This window comes from Pleuronectes platessa, chromosome 4 (assembly GCF_947347685.1).
Source record: "Pleuronectes platessa chromosome 4, fPlePla1.1, whole genome shotgun sequence".
NCBI lineage: Eukaryota > Metazoa > Chordata > Actinopteri > Pleuronectiformes > Pleuronectidae > Pleuronectes > Pleuronectes platessa.
Genome location: NC_070629.1, coordinates 3,063,210 through 3,081,742, shown reverse-complemented (window position 1 = coordinate 3,081,742; position 18,533 = coordinate 3,063,210). Strand labels below are relative to the sequence as shown.

The 18,533-nt window shown below is 40.3% G+C and overlaps 1 protein-coding gene across 1 annotated transcript in view; it reads left to right on the top strand.

The window, feature by feature from the left end:
- Positions 1 to 15,687, top strand: part of adgrd2 (adhesion G protein-coupled receptor D2) — a 36,021-nt gene extending 20,334 nt beyond the window's left edge. The window contains exons 17-24 of the mRNA XM_053420188.1: positions 627 to 760; positions 1,462 to 1,577; positions 4,327 to 4,447; positions 10,429 to 10,470; positions 10,610 to 10,663; positions 10,883 to 11,030; positions 15,463 to 15,521; positions 15,613 to 15,687. Of these exons, the coding sequence (XP_053276163.1) occupies positions 627 to 760; positions 1,462 to 1,577; positions 4,327 to 4,447; positions 10,429 to 10,470; positions 10,610 to 10,663; positions 10,883 to 11,030; positions 15,463 to 15,521; positions 15,613 to 15,687 (749 nt within the window). The remainder of the gene's footprint in view (positions 1 to 626; positions 761 to 1,461; positions 1,578 to 4,326; positions 4,448 to 10,428; positions 10,471 to 10,609; positions 10,664 to 10,882; positions 11,031 to 15,462; positions 15,522 to 15,612) is intronic.
- Positions 15,688 to 18,533: the final 2,846 nt, after the last annotated feature.

The window sequence follows — 18,533 nt, the reverse complement described above, 5'->3', positions numbered from 1 at the left end:
AATCTCAATAAACACCATGACTTTAATCATAACTTTAGTTAGAAAACGCTAAAAATGTTCCTTTATTGTTAATACAAATTTGGGAATCATGTTTTTATTCCTGTTTTTCCACTTATTTACTTACTCATCTAAATGTTTTCTCTATCAACAGAGATAATACATTGACAGCTGAATCCTACAGCACCTGATTGTTGTGGGGTTGTTTAATGACTGCATTGTGACTTGCTTGTTTGTGCTAATTATTCCCAATATATCATAGTTATAGTAAGTATTGAATGTTTAATATGAAGGTAATCAACATACTATACTTCAACCTTAACCAAGTTTGAAATAAAGAAAACTACGCCTGCAGCTGCTATTGTTCATGTTCCCAAATTCAGCCATATGTGTTGTGTTACAAACTAAGCTGAGGACAGTGTGTGAATATGGTGTCCCTCTCAGCCATCTGTGCAGATGTGATCAATGTTCCCCTTTAGACTAAATAGACCAAGTGAAGAGAACAGACTAAATATTCTGCGCAATACATGGTAGAAGTCACTGTTCATAAATATCTTTAGACTTGCTCCTCTTTTTGTTTTGTCAAAACATGCCCACATTTCATTTTCTTTTATTGAATTGTTTTTCAGGACTGCCTGTTCTAATAGTTGGTGTAACACTGGCAGTATCAGTGGACAAATACAAGGCAGATGATCACTGCTGGCTCAATGTGAAGACTGACACCATCTGGGCCTTTGTGGGACCTGTAATATTTGTCTTGGCGGTATGTAACTGTTATGATTTTGGCAAGATTATCCCTCATAAAAAAGTGCTGACCAAATGCACTCTATTAATGGGTGAATGCTAATGACCTGTACTGTAAAGCGCTTTGAGTAGCCATCAAGACTGGAAAATACAGACCATTTACCATTCCATACGGAGATACCAATTGCAGGGCACCCACTAGGTGACCTGGTAGCACTGGTGCCCCGCATATCGAGATTTGAGCCTTCCTACAGCGGCCAGAGGACTGTTGCCAACCCGGCCTGTTGCTATGTGTCTTCCCTGCTCTCTTTTCCATTTCATACTAACTGTCTCCTAAAACAAAAAAGCCTGCAATATTTAACACAACCATGGTACGCAATAAAACAGCAAATACAATACAAATACACAATACAACCAAGTAAAGAAATGCCTACAACAAAAGTGTTTCCAGAGGACAGAAATTGATGAATACAGCTCAGACGTGCTCTTTCCAAAAGTAAATCTTCACAACTGTGTTCAATGTGTTTAGCCTCTTTCTCTTCATTTTATTTTAGTTGCATGAAATAATGTCTTGTGCATGTGTGAAAACTATTTTATGTGATGTGATTTCCTGCGTGAATGTCCCTTGCTCTGCATGTAAGCAGGAGGCCAAGTGGATCTGCAGCAGCACATCTCGTGTTTTCTGGAGGCCATGTTGATACTATTGTCCTCCGCCTGCAGGTCAATGCAGTTGTGCTGTGTCGGGTTGTCATGGTGACGGTTTCCAGTGCTCATCGTCGTGCTAAGATGCTCAGTCCAAGCTCAGCATCAAAGTTGCAGACCTTTGACCTCACCTGGTGAGATACAATGGTTTCTCTCTCTCTCTCTCTCCTACTCTCTTTCGTCAGGCTCTACCGCTTATGCACCCACGCTCTCTCGCATACACTCTCTCACAAATACACAGTTGCTTTCTGGTCTAGGCAGCACAATAGTCATTAGAGACAGTGTGAGAGAATGGGAGTTAGGCTCAGGAGCCTGCTGTGGGAGCTGTCAGGGCTTATCAGTTTAACACCTGGTCCCAAATCTGTGTGTGTTTGTGTGTGTGTGTGCGTGCCTGCATGTGTACATGTTCGATGGGATCTGTCTTTACTGAGACACTCTGCCACACAGTGAATTCTGCCACATAAAGAGTTTTTAAAATAAAAATAAAAAGTTTTTCGTCGTATCCAAAATCCAAACATTTCTGCCACTCACTGACCACTAAAGACTGAAGCACTCCGGGTTATTCCAAACTCAGCATTTTCAACCATGAATACAGAAAAAAAAATTCCTCTGCATACTTCATAAACAGTATCTCCACCTTGCCATGACCTCTATGCACATTCTACATACTGTTCATAACCTACTGTGCCTGTGATGCGTACATATGTATATGTATATGTGTATGTATATATATATATATATACGCCGAGTACAAAACATTACTTCCTCTTTCCCTTTGTCAGGTCTGTTTATGTTGACTATGGTGGCAGGATGATAGAACAAACATTTCTAGTAATCCTGTTTGGCTGATGATAAAATATAGACTCAACAATAACAACACAACACACGATATGCCAATCCTGTAGCCTTCATCAAGCTGCTGAGCAATGCTAAGCCTGCTGCAAAAGCGTAGCCTGCTTGTGTCTTAAGTGACTGTGGCAACTTTCAGAGCGTTTGCTTTTTTAAGAGAGATGTTTAAGGTCTTGTACCCCCGTCATTATCCACAGTACCTCTGTGTCGAAACTTTGAAACAGAAAACAGAAAAACGACAACTCTGTTTCTCATAATGGTTAAGCCAGAGTGTAAGCTCATCCGCATCACTTGCTGCTGAATCTGTAAATCACGTCGTCCAAGATCCTTTATCCTATTTGCTTCTTGAAAAGAAACGATCAGATATGCGGAGTTTCCCTTGAAGTCTCCATATCTTTGCCGGTCAGAAGTAACTCAGTGACAGTGGATGTACCTGAGACGCATGCTGGGTCTTCCAATCACATGAGATAAAAAAAACGTAAATCAATACCAATTTGCTTTGAATGGAAAATCTGCAAAAACGAATTGAAGGGCAGCCCCAGGTCCTGTGGTTGCCAAAGGTTTAGGGGCCGCTATTCACTTCCAACTTCCTTTGCCACAGACAGAAATTAACAAAATACAATTTGAAAACTATATTGAACACTCACAGGCGCTTAAGGTCTACCAGGAGCATTGTATGTGTAAACTATAATTATCTAATTAAATTATGTTTAACATTTTTATGCAGGCTTTTTTGTCTATGGGTGTTGGAGGGCGCTGTATTGACCAGCCACCACTATATGTTTTAGTGTTCTTAGAAAAGCCAAACATGCTTGGACCCTACTGTGAGCAGTTTCTGTGGAATAAATAATCCGAATGAAAACGGTTGATAGAAAGGTCTGTGGAGTAGCCAGAGCAGTGTGAAAACTTAGATGCTGATGTGATTTTATTCATGTATTGTTTCAACACTGTGTGCATACAACTGAAAGCCTATCCACTTGGGTGGGTGGCAGAATTGTCAGGGAGAGATATTTTTCAAAATCTGTAACAAGATACCACATGAGGGAAGTTAGAGTTTTTAGAAAACCTTTACCAGTACAATACATGTGCAGCATAACATTATCTAAATCTTCCTCACCCTGTAAGGATTGTAAAGTAAATGGATTATAAGACGTCAATATGCCATTTGTATTAGGGACATTATTCTGTCAGTACTGTGTTCTTTCAGAGGTTATTACACAGGTCAGTACACTAGAATTGGTAGATGTTACTAATATATCTTATGGCTGAGGAGAGACTACCATCTCTTTTCATATTCAGGTTTCTGAAAAAGTCCTTCAACCCAACATGCAGCAGCTCTCTTCCATCCAGAATTTCTTTTCACACATTTGTCTTAGAGTGATGAAAATTCCACAATGCCATTCCCCCTCTCACTATGTCTCTTCATTCCCTCACAAACAGACTGAAAGTAGATGTCTGTGCCAGCTCAAGAGTGTTATGTGAATTCAGGAGATTAGAGGGAAAACGACTTTCAAAAATAAAAGGGAAGAGCGTTCTCTTCCCTTTTATTTTGAGTGCTGGCTTTGTCCTTGCACAGACACAGTGCAGTATGAAAACTCAATCTCTCTACCCAGGTGCAGCAGTGTGACAACAATAGTGGTTTGAACAAAGGCAACCTTTTCTGCCTTGCCCCATGAAATGGTTATTGGCCATATAAGGACCAGGATCATTCAAAGCCTGATTGCAAAGGAACAGGAGTATGACTGTGGTAGGCGGTAAAATCTATCGCTGTGAAGAGATGTTTGATGTGAATTCAAAGAAGAAATATTCTATAAATGTCATCAAAATACCTTGAAAACTCCACTTTGCTGAGTCCTTCTGTCTGCCTACACTCATGTGTAGTTCTCAGTTCTCACAACAGTGTGGAGTTATGTTTCAGTGGCCTGGTAGGTGTCACTCTTATGCATCTACATTTTAGAAATCATGTGTTGAATTCATACGCATACTACATGTGCATTTATGATTTTTGTGCGTGCATTCTTTGTATGTTTGCAGGGCTGTGACACGTCCAGTGCTCATCCTGCTGCCCGTGCTGGGTTTGACCTGGCTGTGTGGGGTGCTGGTCCATCTGTCTGTTGTAGTCGCCTATGTCTTCATCGCCCTTAATGCCTTCCAGGTAAACAAAGACATGCGACATCTGCAGAATCTTTTATTTATCTACATTTTTCTGTTTTAAATTAAATACAGTTTACACATTGGATAATGGTTCAAATTTAGGGGTTCCCTAAAGCAGTCATGCTTGGTTTTTAACTTGATCCGTATTTGTGTTAATAACAAGATGAAAACAATGTGACAATGGAAAATGTGTCCTCATTGTGAGTTTCAGCTCATCGTTAAAATCTGGCAGCTGTTTTCTGTAGGCTAAAACATTACTCACAACATATATAGTTGCTCTGTAACTGCTTCATTTGTAAATAAGTAGTTTGCAAATATTTTTACCGTATCGTCCAAACAGGTGACATGTCAGTGTTGTGGTCTACCTTGTTTCTGCTAGCCACAAGTGAACAAGACAACAAAATAGTTATTACATCTTTCATTATGACACAAGAAGAATTAAAGGTTCAGGGTATAGAATTTGGTGACATCTAGTAGTGAAGTTTCCTTTTGCAGCTGAATACCTCTCACCTCACCCTCCCAAACATGAAAGAGAACCTATGGTAGCCTTTAGTTGTAATAAAAACATAGGGCCCATTCTAGGCTAAAGAAAACAACAATTTATACAATGTAAATGATTACACACTATTTAAGTTTCTGCCAACAGATCCCTTTCAGCTAAATCTTAAACACTGAACCTTTAAAGTGCTGCATGATGACCAGCAATGCACAGCATAAACCAGCTGAAGAAGACAGTTTGCACACATTGTACAAATAGAGCTTTTCAATCATACAATCTGGGGTTCAGTGCCTTGACCAAGGAAGCTTAGGCAGCTGGCAAGCAGACCCCTAACACCTGATTCGTGATCGACCCCCTCTACCTCCAGAGTTATAGCTGCCCACTTATACTGGAAGTTTACAATTTATTCAGTTGAAGTTAAAATGAATATCCTGTCATCAGACATTTTAATGATTGTACACAGATGAAATCAGAACATGCATAAAGGAGACAAGTCATACCGGATCAACCTCCTTTATTCCTCCCCTGATAACACAGCACTCACTTCCTCTCTCTCAAACCCTTCACTTACTGCACACTATATCCACACCCTGGTTCTGTTATACTTATACCTTCTATCCATTTTGTGCATCTCTAGATGTCTGTTCCTACGCCACCCACCCCTCCATGCTCTTCCGCAGTCTTTAATTAATCAAAATGAACTAGCCCCTGGGTGACCCCAAGAGAGCTGCTTGTTAATTTAGATTTACTGCCAGTGTCCAGCTGAGGGCAGATAACACTACAGTAGGAGTTCCTCATGCAGTTATGAGGGTGAGGCTGGGCCAGCCAGCTTTCTTATTATTACCCCCAAAAATATTTTTTTAATTGGCTGCTTCAACAGACTATAAAAGCAAGTATTATGGAGAGCCTGTGGGTCACGAAAGCAGAGAACGAGCACTAGTAGGACAAGACTGGGTTGAATAATAACATCCAGCAGGTTTTAGTTTTGAGGTTTTACTTAACCCCTAGCTAAAGTGGTGGTCTCAGGTCTCATGTGGTTTTATCTGTCACCTAACCACTCCTGTCTTTCACATCACAGTAGTAACCAGTAATCAGCATATGTACCGGTGTGAGATTACAAACGACCTACTGCATTAGTAATTGGGCAACAATATATTCATAATCATATTCAAATGACTGAAAAGTAGAGAGAATTTGAATTAGTATTGATGAATAAGTTAATGAGCTTGATGATCTGAATTACACTTTGTGGCTGGTGAGGTGCTGCACGTGCACCCTCTGCTGACCGGCAGCCACTGGTCTCAACGGTCTCAACACAGAATAATTTGGCCAGTGATTTTTGTATGGTATTGAGCATATTGCACATAGCATTAGTTCAGGCATGTCAAAATGTAAAACTCATCCTCAATACTTCAGCTGACAGCAGCAGATTTCTATAGCAACTCACATCAGGTGATGTCTCAGCTGAACTGCTTCAAGAATATGTATTCAAAGTTCATATTGCATGTTCTATTAAAGCTGCTTTAGCAGCCAACTACTAACGTGTGCCTAGTTTTGCAATAGGCATTGATTATACCACCTTCAGTTGCTGTTTACATGCACATGATCATAAGAACCAGCATTCCTATTAAAAGCACTTATTAAATAAATAAATAACTAAATATGTGCACTCTCCACACTAGAACCTATTTAGGAATGTGTTTTTTTTCAATGCTACAAGTTAGGTAGTTTGATAAAATGTTGCAACTATACCATTTAAATTACAGTTAAATAACTTAATGAATGCAGAGCAAGCTTAAACCTTGTCTTCTTCAGCATCAGCAAAGCAGAGATTTTTTTGTTTTTCTAGAGAAAGACACAACACTTGATCAACAGTCACCATAGAGGGGTCACAGGGAGTTTGTCTGTAGCCCAGAAAACATGTATAAACATAAAACCAAAAGTCAGTTTGAGGCTTAGTCTGATAAATGTGTCTTAAAATGTTCTTCAATAATATCTGACCATGCTTACACTTCTGATTATGAACATAATGGGCTCTGCCCTGCTCACATCACAGACCTATGTATATTATAATTTAGATGTATTTGGAGTGTGTATATTTTTCCCCCAGAAGAAAAATGAAAATATGAATAATTTTTTTTTGAAGGACTCCCTAAGAGGAAAAGGTGGAATGAGTGTTGTACTAAGACTAATATACTCTTAAGAGTAGGTCAGGGTGGATTGTTGGGAGAAAATTTAGCACTGACTTTGACACGGGAGATAGCTGTTTTCATCTTATCCTTCTTTTAAACAATGACCATCATTTTCCTCTGTTACATAAACTCTACCAAGGCCTTATATGCCATCCGAACAGAAAACACTCAATGAATAGTTCTTTCAATGTCACGTATTTTGTTTTGGAAGTCCCTGATAATGTCAGGGTTAATGCTGCTAAATTGATTGACTTCTTATTTCAGGTTAGGTTCGTAACTTATCAAACACTGTCAACGTGTTACGTTCAATGGAGATTCGGGCACAGAATGCAGGACAGACTCGAGGATGCAGTTTAACAGTTATTCAAAAGGACAATAATGGTGGGACTCACGGGGAGGCAGGCAGAACAGCGGTGGAGTGTCGGTGAGGGATCCAGTGGATTCAGAAGGCAAGAGAGGGGAATAGTGAAGACGGCTGGCGGCGGACATGTTAGCAGGTGGTGTTAATCAGGAGCTGGCAGGCTGGGATGGTTCTGAACACGAGGAGACAAGAAGTTAGTCATGAGCACAGGCAAGGTAAGATAGAGCTAATGTCAGACGTGGCTCCACAGTAATGGACGGAACGATCTGGCAAAGAGGTTGAAGTACTGCAGGAAGTGATTAGGTGATGAGCATCAGGTGTACAAGCTGCCAGAGCTCAGGAGCAGGATGCCACCTAACACAAACAGAGGGGGGACACAGAGAGGGGTTGGAGGATCATGACAGTGCTCATGTGACACTACATGAGCAGTATGGAGGCATGTTAAGCTTTTTCTGTAATTTTATTACGTCTGAAGAAGGAATCAGCATTGTCTTAAATTGTACTCTGCTCTAACACTGTTAACCCCTGAGACTCCTAAAGTGTTTTGTGGACTCAAACAGTTCACCTTCCCTTCAATCAGCATCGTGGTGAGTTGATAATGAGTGAATTTTTCTTTCTTGGTGAACTATCCCTTTTTTGAGCTTTGCCAATGAACGTATTGAAGGGAATCAGCTGAGCCATCAGTCCCATATTTATACCGACGACTACTGATGACGTGTCTGGTTCCCTCAAGGACTACTAAGGACATAACAGCTCCCTGAAGTGCAGTCCCAATTCGTAGGGGAAGTTTTCAGCCACTACCCTTGTGACTCCGTTTCAAGGGGCAAGATAACCCCTCGAAAACATGGGGCAGGGGTAAGGTTAGGGAGAAGGGGTCAAGTGTGATTGGGCCTTAGAGTGCATTAGGAATACAGGGAATTGGTGGGAGTAAATCGTTACTTCGGCTATTATTAGGTTGTGCAAAAGATCAAAGATTGAATGTGTGAAATGAACTCACCACCCCTGAGAAAAATGTATTCTGTGAGGAAGACACAGCAGGTCTGTATAAGGACGGCTGTAAATGTGTGATTAATTTTGAAGGAGTGGATTAAGCAAAGCTAGATCACATGTAACTAGCGGCGGCGAGTACATATGTTTGCAGTGTTTTGAAATATCTATGTGTAGGCAGAGCCAGCACTAGTGTTTAAGCAAAATTGTATTGGCCCCCACTCCCTGGGTGCCTGCAATATTATCAGTGTTGCCATAGTTACTTTGAAAAAGTAACTTAGTTACTTTACAAGTTACTTGATTTTAAAAGTAACTAAGTTAGATTACAAGTTACTTGATTTTAAAAGTAACTAAGTTAGATTACAAGTTACTTTATTAGTTACATTCAGCAGCTGCCGACAACACCCCCGCCGCCTCAACATAAAAATGACAACCGGTTTGGCCAACACTAACTTTATTAGACACCGCCGGAGGCCCCCCCCCCCCCGCGCCAACGGAGGGTTCCCCTAACGGGCGCTGTAGCTGAGGTGATCCGCGAGAAGAGCCCGACACACGTCCAGAGTCGCTGTCGCCGACCGTCGTACCCGGTCCCCTCCAACCGGTCCCCGCCTTCCGCAGCGCCGACGGACACCGCCCCGCGGCATACTATAAGGAAAGCCCCCGCACCGCGGACGAGCACCTCCCCCCATAAAAAAACGTCGAGGAGTGCCGCACACCGAGCCTCCGGCGGCGTGGTGAGGAGGGCGACGGGGCGACTGCTCCCCCAGCCGCAGGACGTGCCCAGCGGGCTAACCACAAATACCGAAATAGTAACGCAAGGTGACTTGGACAAGTAACTTTAATCTGATTACTGGTTTGGAAATAGTAACGCGTTAGATTACTCGTTACTGAAAAAAGCGGTCAGATTAGAGTAACGCGTTGGCATCTATTGCACTTCTGTCCGTCCTGGGAGAGGGATCCCTCACATGTGGCTCTCTCTGAGGTTTCTACATATTTTTACCCTGTTAAAAGGGTTTTTAGTAGTTTTTCCTTACTCTTGCTGAGGGTTAAGGACAGAGGATGCCACACCCTGTTAAAGCCCTATGAGATGAATTGTAATTTGTGAATATGGGCTATACAAATAAAATTTGATTGATTGATTGATTGATTACTAAGTAGCGCGTTACCGGCATCACTGAATATTATTGACCCTTGTCAATGCTTGATCATTCACACACTGTAAATCTAACATACTCATTGTCAATTGTACTAGTTGTTGCTGTGTTGCTTATACGAATGCCAGCCTTTTTGCTTCTGTTCTTTTTAATCTTGATAAGCTCACACTCATGGTTTAAAAAAATATGGAATAACTAAACAAAACATGAAAAATATTAACCATCAGATTAAGATAAAACACAAGATGACAGGATCCTTCCATTGTAGCAAACTAAAAACGTTTTACTTCCAAGCGCAAACAAGTGGAGGTAATTGAGTTGGTACTGCTGCAGTAGAACACTGGTGGTTGGGTGCAGGGATCCTATTTTTATCGTGCCCTCCACTTCCTCAATGAATCGCTATGGGAGGTCTACAGGCTGCAACGTTGGAGAAAACTCATTTTGTCCAAATTACATTTCTGAAACAGATTTTCTCCAGTCCAGTTTGGATTCAGTTCAGCTGAGATTTAAGTTCCACACCCTGCTGAATGTAACTGAAGTTTGTGCCAAAAGGGAGTAGATACACACGGATAGAGTGCCTGTAGAGGTATTTTAAAATATCTTCTTTTCCTTTTGATATGGTCAAGAGGAAAACATTGTTAGAGTAAGAGGACAAAGTGCAGCACTGAATGGACTTGATGAAGATTCATAATGTCAATAAAAGCTGTACTGTATGAATGGAGTTGATTCACTTCAATTTCTCCACATCTTTCACATGTGCTTTCTAATATGTGTCTCTCCCCTCTGCAGGGCCTGTACATCTTCTTAGTGTATGCTGTTTACAACAGTGAGGTAAGAAGGCATTCACTCCATTGTCAGTGCCACTGTCTGTCACCGCTACAGCCGAATATCAGAATGTATCTGTGTACGGTATGTGAGGCTTCCAGCCTTTTGGACAAATCAGTGGGTGTAAAACTTGCTTCTCATTTAGGTGAGGAATGCCATAAAGAGGATCAAAGAAAAGAGAAAGGCCTTATCTTTCACGGTGAGTGAGTGAGAAGCACACAGCAGTGGTCAGGTCCATCAGTACAGGGCAGAAAATAAATTCCCTCTTCACACGTTTACTTTACCCAAACTCAGACTTTGCTTTTTTTTGTGTAGTTTCTAAGGATAGAAGTAGTTTGATAGACTAGTAGGTATACTTTACTTCATTATAAAAACATACAGTTGTGGCACTTCTGATTCGGTTGTGATGTATTTTCAGAACTGTTCCCAGCCAACCAGCTTCCTGCCATCCCAAAGGGCCCCAATTACCTCCTGGTGCCGCAGTCAACCTGCCCCCTCCAGTCCTGAGACTAGTGAGACCTCTGGACCCCCCAGTTCCACGTCCACATCATTGGTTATCAAGAACGGTAGGTTGCATTACCAACATTGTGTCACTAAAGAACCACCTAAAGAAATCATTCAAAATAGCGTCAACTAAGGTAAGCTGTTTGTCCTTGTTTGATCTTTAAGATGGCCTAGTGGCCGGCAACTCACAGTCATATGCTACATTAGGTAACCGATATTAGTTTAGCTATCTTATCAGTTTCATCTGCTCAGTTTCATCCGGCACAATAATAAACGTGTATCTTGGACATATTAAGAACCTCTTGAAGACTTTCCTTTTCTGAGATGATCTCCCCTCCTAGTACCTCGAACACCCTGACATTCCTAAGTAGCACCTTCTACGAGCACTGTGCGTATTGTGCTTACTTGGATTAGAGGGAGTGGTTCTGCTCAAACATAGTTTGGAAATGGGAACTGGATTTTCTGAGCTTCGTCAGGGTGTAGTACAGTAGAGCAGAGAGACACCTGTAACCATGGTAACTGTGCATAAAGATTGTTACAGCTGTCCCCTCACAATGCACTGAAGACATCTATGATGAAAACTAGTCACTGATACAAACCAGACGAAAATTGATGATTGCCATTATCGATTTGGATCTTGGTGGCAGCTGATCGTGGATTATGATTATAACCATATTGGATATACCATATTCCTACTCAAATATACAACCATCATTGGCAATACCTCTATCATTCCAATTGTCAGAATTGCTCCCTTTATCTCTGTCGGACATTTTCTTCAATACTTTAAACATTGATAGAACTCTAATTTATGTAATTTCTCATTATTGTTGTAAATATTGTTATTTTCTTGATGTTCTCTTATGATGGGATCCCTCACATGTGGCCCTCTCTGAAGTCTGTATGGTTTCTCTTTCTGAGCTTTCTACAACTTTATCCTCTGCTAGAAGTTTGGGTTTTTGAGTAAAATTTCCTTACTCTTGTTTAGGGTTAAGGGTAGAAGATGTTGCTATTTGTTAAGCCCCATGAGGCAAATTGTGATTTGTGAATTTGGGCTATATATCATTTGATTTAACTAATTACAATCAATAGATGAACCCCACCAAAACTAAAAACCAGTAGCAAGAAAATAACAGTCTTATCAACAGCCATATATGAGTATCAAAATCATTTACATTGATATCAGATCTGTACTTGTCAGTTCAAGATAGGCACAGCCAAATGCACAACTGTGGGAGCAGGTGAAAGTTCAAAAGTATTTACTAGAAGAATGTTAAAGGATACAAAAATCCAGGCAGGCAAACTTCAACAAAAAAGTTTAACAGGCTGGGTCAAAACAGAATCAATATGTTTGAGCAAGAATACAATGCTGGAAATCCAAGGCTCATGGCGCTCAGACAAACTGGCAGCAAACAAAGGAAGTGGACCAGTATATATAGAGGGCAGTTCATGGGGAAATGGAGAGCAGGTGAGTGGGGAGAAAGAGCAGGGGTCTCATTTATAAAACAGTGTGTGGGATTCATACTAAAAGTGTGCATGCGCACAAAGACCGGAAATGGCGTACGCAAAAGAAAATTCTGATTTATAAAACCATGTGCACGCACATCTAAGAAGCAATGTTCACTTTATGATTCACAGTCCACCTGGAAACGTTTGTGTATCTGCCTTATTTCTTGCCCACACAAACTATAAATGGTCATTGCAAAGCACATCATTATTACTTTAATCTATTAGTGAGGTGGACATGAAGAGAGATTTTATTTGACGGCAGTGATGTCACTAATAAAAAATATATACTGCTGCTGTTGATGATGATAATACAGTGCATGAGAGTCAGGACAATAGAAAGAACAGAGCCTGAAATAAAAAATTATATAATTCAAAGGTGGAGGAAAATAAATAATGGCTTCACAGTGAATGTGAGGGAACTTGTTGTATCACCTGTTCGTTTTTTAATCATCCAAAACTGCAGGATTATTAAATTCAGAGCAGCTGTGATAAAATCCTCAGTCTATAAAAATACACAGAATTGTTATTATATGCTTGTGTTATTACTGGGATGGTTCGGTTCGATCTGTTTAAAACTGGATTGAGTTAAGCACAATGATCACAGATCACAGATCTATAGAATCTATATCATCCTAGGATAAAAACTCTTTGTGATCGCTGAATCCTCCTCATCCTTCCATGGCCGTGCATCCATCACGCCTGAGTGTCACCACAGTATTTATATATTTAAGGAAATCTGACAGATTACTTCACACATCAGTGGATCTTAACCTCCACTTTGGGATATTATTTGGAAATAGATGTTTGAAAGTGAATAGTTTTTCGATATATTTAGTGAGTGATCTCCAGTGTGCTCTTTGCGCCTGGTGGCACAGTCACGTTCACTGCAGAGATGTTACACTCTCTCGTCCTGGATGATACACGCACAGTGTTAGAAGATATTATTAAAAACACTATTAATAACTCAGCTCTGTTCCTCTGCTGTTTAATGGTATCTGAACATAACTTGCTTGTAAATTGTTTTATATCTTTTTCAATTGAAATTTTCTATGGAACAGTTATGTCACGCTAGCAGGTAGCGCTCTTGGTTTTAATGTTCATGATGAAGTGGATCAACAATCTGACTTCAGTTCACCACCTCACGTCTGCATCGTAATTTTCTCATCTCCAAAACGTTCGTACGCATTGTTCAGATTTACCATAGAAGTGCGCACATTCTCCCTTCAAGTGGTGTACGCATCTTGCATGCACCGTTTTGTGCGCAATGGTTATTAATGAGGCCCTCAGGTGAGGTGATTCAATAAGCAGTAGGCTGGCTGCAGGGAGTGGCTGGGTCTGAAATGACAGCCGGGCTGGGAGCAGAACTGATGACAAACTATACTGAATGAAGACACTTAAAAAATGACAGTTGACTAAACTTGATAAAAACATGAGAAATTCCAGAATACAGGCCAGGAACATGGGACACTACCGGGGTATATAAAATAGAATTGGCTGTGTTTTCAGATATGGTGTGTAAGACACGGAACAAGGCTGATTAATACATTAGTTTCGATTTTTGGTTTATTAATAGTCCAAAAATGGCTGCATTTTTCTTCCTAAGCTGATACCTCAAGGCATATGGTTAGAGGTGGAATAATACTCACAATGGTTTCCAGTAGCCTCATTTATAAAGCAGTGGATAGGATTCATACTAAAAGTATACTTGCGCACAAAGACTGAAAATGGCGTATACCAAAATATATTCAGTTTTATAAAACCTTGCGCACGCACACCTGAAGGCAATGTTCCTACTCCAGCTCCACTCCACCTTGAAATGTGCGTATGTGAATGAATGCTTTACTCACCCAGTTCTATAGAAAACTGCAAACAGCCAGTGCTTACCATGTTATTCTCTCTCTCACACACACACACACACAAACACACACACACACAGACGCACACACACGCACACACACACACACAGGTGTGCAGATAAAAATATTCTTTAGAAAGGACTTTTTCTCAAATACATAGAGGGTTGCTTCACAGGAGCCAACAAATATAATATCATAAAATAGAAGGAATTTCAGGGAGTGTTCAGAGTTCAACAAAATCCAAAAGAACAACATAAAACGACTGGAATAGATATAGGTTTATGAAAATGCCTGTCAGTGTTTTTATAAAGCTTCAAAAGTTGTGTCCTCAGCTGTTCTATAAAGTTAGATGCACACTGTGATGGACACCCAGACAAAAGATGTGACAGAAACATGACAAGATCTTCGGTCATGGCTCCAAAACGCTGCTCCTACATTTCACAGGGAGAGAGGTTCAGAGGAGCACTGTGTGATGCCATCCCAGACACAGTGACTTATGGTCGGCTAGCTTTAGTTCTCTGTGTTCAGTGTGTCGCGGTATTAAATCTCATTTAGACAATTCATAGTGAGAGCATTGCTGAAGCATTCCTTCATTTCTTACACATGTTTCTTTTAATCGCCTTCACATAAAAATGTTGGATGGACAACATTTAATTCAACTGAATCAACAGAAAGTTTAGAATATACAGGTCACAGAGCGTCATTGACCATCAGTTATCATCACCAATGTCCTGGTATGTGCACCAAAGCTGTGAAACAAACTCTCCTGCACTTTCACTGTTCTTTGTGTCTGGAATAGGTGAAAATTGAGTGGGGCAGAAAGCCGACTGCTGCTAATTATTTCTTCTCTTGGTTTTTCCCATTAGTAGAAGCCTGTCCTACAAACATAAGACTGATGACTATATGACATGAATTTGATCATAAATAGAAGGATAAATACAAGAAATATGCAAACAGAAAGAACATAAAGATGGTACTGCTAATCTTGTTTGTTTTTCGTTTATATATATATTTTATGAGACTTTCTTTCGTACATTATATTTACTTCATGTTGTTGCCTTGCATAAACAAATGTAGTGTTCCTGGAAGAAAATGCTAACTTTAAATACAAATACTTTTTGTCTTTCAGAGAGTTTCAGAACTGACAGCTTTGTGAGTTTCTCTCTAAAACCAGCATCAGGAGACCAAGTAAGTAACACCTATAGTGTACAATGTGTAGTCATATATCACAGTGAATGAACAGGACTGAATGTTGGATATGTCTTTTTGATTCTAACAGGTGGTCCAGCTGACTGCATTCAAACCATCAGGTACAACGCTTACATCTCTTACTACTGGAGTTTGCATTATTTGAGACAATACCATATTATTTTTACAACAATATTATATACATTGTATACACAGTAATTTTATAGTGTATATCGAATCAGAAAATATGTATTGATCCCTGCAGGGAAATTTCTTGTTACAGTTTCACAACACATAAGACAAAGGGAAATAAGTAAATAAGTAAAAACTATAAAAATGACTTCGATCAATAAGTGAAAAGATGAATGTACAAATACAAATGTGCGAAAGGTAAAGAAGAAAGGAGAGGGGTCACACACACAGGGAATGACACCACACATGCAGGAGGATGTATACACTATCAGAGATGCTCTCTGAATGTGAACTTTGGCTGTAGCACCTCACCTAATTGTTGTGTCTGGGCAGCACAACAATTCCATTCTGAACTCTCTGAAAGCCGTCAAAGGCAGCAAGGCGATTTGGAGTAACTCCGTGTGGACATTTCTCTGTGAAAATCCTGAAGACTAAACTACTGGAAATCTGTGTCATTCCTCATTCTTATTGTCCACTTACCCCACATTGTCCACGATGATAGAAGAGAGATAGGGCTTACATCTCCTTTTCTCCATCAGTCTCTGTTGTCCTGACCCAGCTCTCTTCCCTTGTCTCTTTGTACCGCCTCTTCAACTTCTTCCTCCGGATTTCTACAGGGATGTCCATGGTTCTGGTCTTCATGCCGACTAGTTTCAGTGTGATCAGAAACGAAAAATATTAGATCTCTGTCATGTTTTGAAAGGAAACACATTAAATAAGTTACTATTAACAATTTTAAGTAATTCAAAAGAGTAAAGTTTACTAAATAAGATAACAATGAACAGCAACAAATGCAACTAACTGATCATTTTGTCACAAATAAAGAATGGACACAAACATGTTACAATAAATAATTGATCGAATGGTGTTAATATGTCTTGTGCATTCACTGAGCATTAGTGATGTGGAATGCAGTAACTGAAGTTTCAACACAGAGAACAGAGCCTGTGACCTCCCATAATGGGTAGTAGAGCAGGGAGTGGAATTATTGTTTTAGTCTCCTGAAAACAATGGTGATTGATGAAACACAGCCTGGCCCCTGGTCCTTTTGGTGCATCTCTCTTTCTCTCTCCTTTGTCTTTCTGTGGTCTCTACCATCACTATCTAGTGCGGAACTCAACTGAGTTTAATTTGTGATACGACATCAAAATGCACCGTCAGCCAGAGACTTGTACTGCTTTTGTACTGTGTTGTGTATTTTGACAGTTCCTCAATAAAAAAGTATGCAAAACATAAAAAACACTCCCTGAAATGGTATACTGAAGAGGCTTGTAATCAAACACAGGGTCAAGACTTAGTGTGACTAAGAATATGAATAAAACGAATCAACTGTCACACAAAACCTCAACAAGTCACATGCTATGAGGATTCTGAAGACGTTACCTTTATTGATTTTTAAAATGTGAATGCTGAACCCTGTGTGTGGGTCATATGGTGGCATCTCCACACTGAGGGAGGTGTGTGAAGCTGCACTAGGCTATGATGTATTTGTCGTTAAATGTATTCATGCAGTCTTAAATGAACTCGGTCAATGCCATCACCTACACATGACAGCCTGTGTGTTTCACAGCCCGGCAACCATCTGTGGCCTGTGTACCTTGACTTATTCCATTCTAGGAATGCATTAGGTCCACCTGCCTTCTCTTTTGCTCATTTAAAAAAAAAAAAATATATATATATATATATATATGCACATTTAAATTCCCGATTTAAGTTGACTGATATTTCAGTTTATATTATTGCCATTATTAGTAGTGCACGTTTACTGAGATGGTGTTTAAACATGGTCTGATGGTCTATTTTTAGTCCTGTTATGTTTTTATTTTCACAGGAGAAAAAAGTTCATTGTACTTGTAATTGTTTCTCTCATGGAAATCATTCTTAAAGGTTTCAAAGATTTGTAGAAAACATCTATTGATGGCTTCAGTCTAAACAATAAGAGCTTCCTAAAACCCTCATGCTCAGTGTGTGTGTGTGAGAAACGAATGGGTTAGCGCACAGCCATCGATAAATGATACAATTGACTGGCCTGAGGAGAAAGAGCGAAAGCAACGTTCATTTTCTTAGATTTACCTGCACAGAGAGCGACATAAGGCCTGTGTGAAAAACTGCCCTGTGTCTTTTGTTGATTTGAATGGGCAGGCGTGCACCACAGATGGTCCCCATATTTCTATAGGGTTAAGTCACTCTCATTCGCTCTAAATTGCCTGGCGTTAGGGAGAGGGAAGTTCTTAACAGATTCATTAAATCTTTGGCCGTCTGCGAGGAACGCCTGATGACGATGTTTAGAGTGCTGCTGGGTGATCATTGTTGACCGTCGAGACAAAGGGGAAGTTCATTCCCTTAATCAGGAACAGACAGTACTGGCTATTCATGCTATCAGCCATTAACCACTCCAACACCTGCTCTCTCTCACTCTGCCTTTCATTTCCCTCCCTTCTTGTTTTCTTCTTTGTGCACAAACACACGGACACTCATGTAATGCAAAAACATTACACATCAGTTTAAGCCTGGAGTCGAAGCTAATGTGTTTCACTTTATTTCTCTGCAGGTTGTTGAACTGCAAATGGAGCGGACCCTGATACTCACTTACTATAAACATGCATCATCCTGAAAGAAGGGGAGAGTGGACCCACACATCCACAGGCATCACCTGATGAAGAGCACGGCCGACACACACACTGGAGGTTGTGAGAGAGAAGCAGCGTGAAGTAGAGATACACCTCACTGCTCTGAGGTCAGATCAATATTCGGATCTGACCACTTATTTTTCTCTCACTGTTTGTAAAATAAACTCTAATCACTGAGGAAGATTTACAG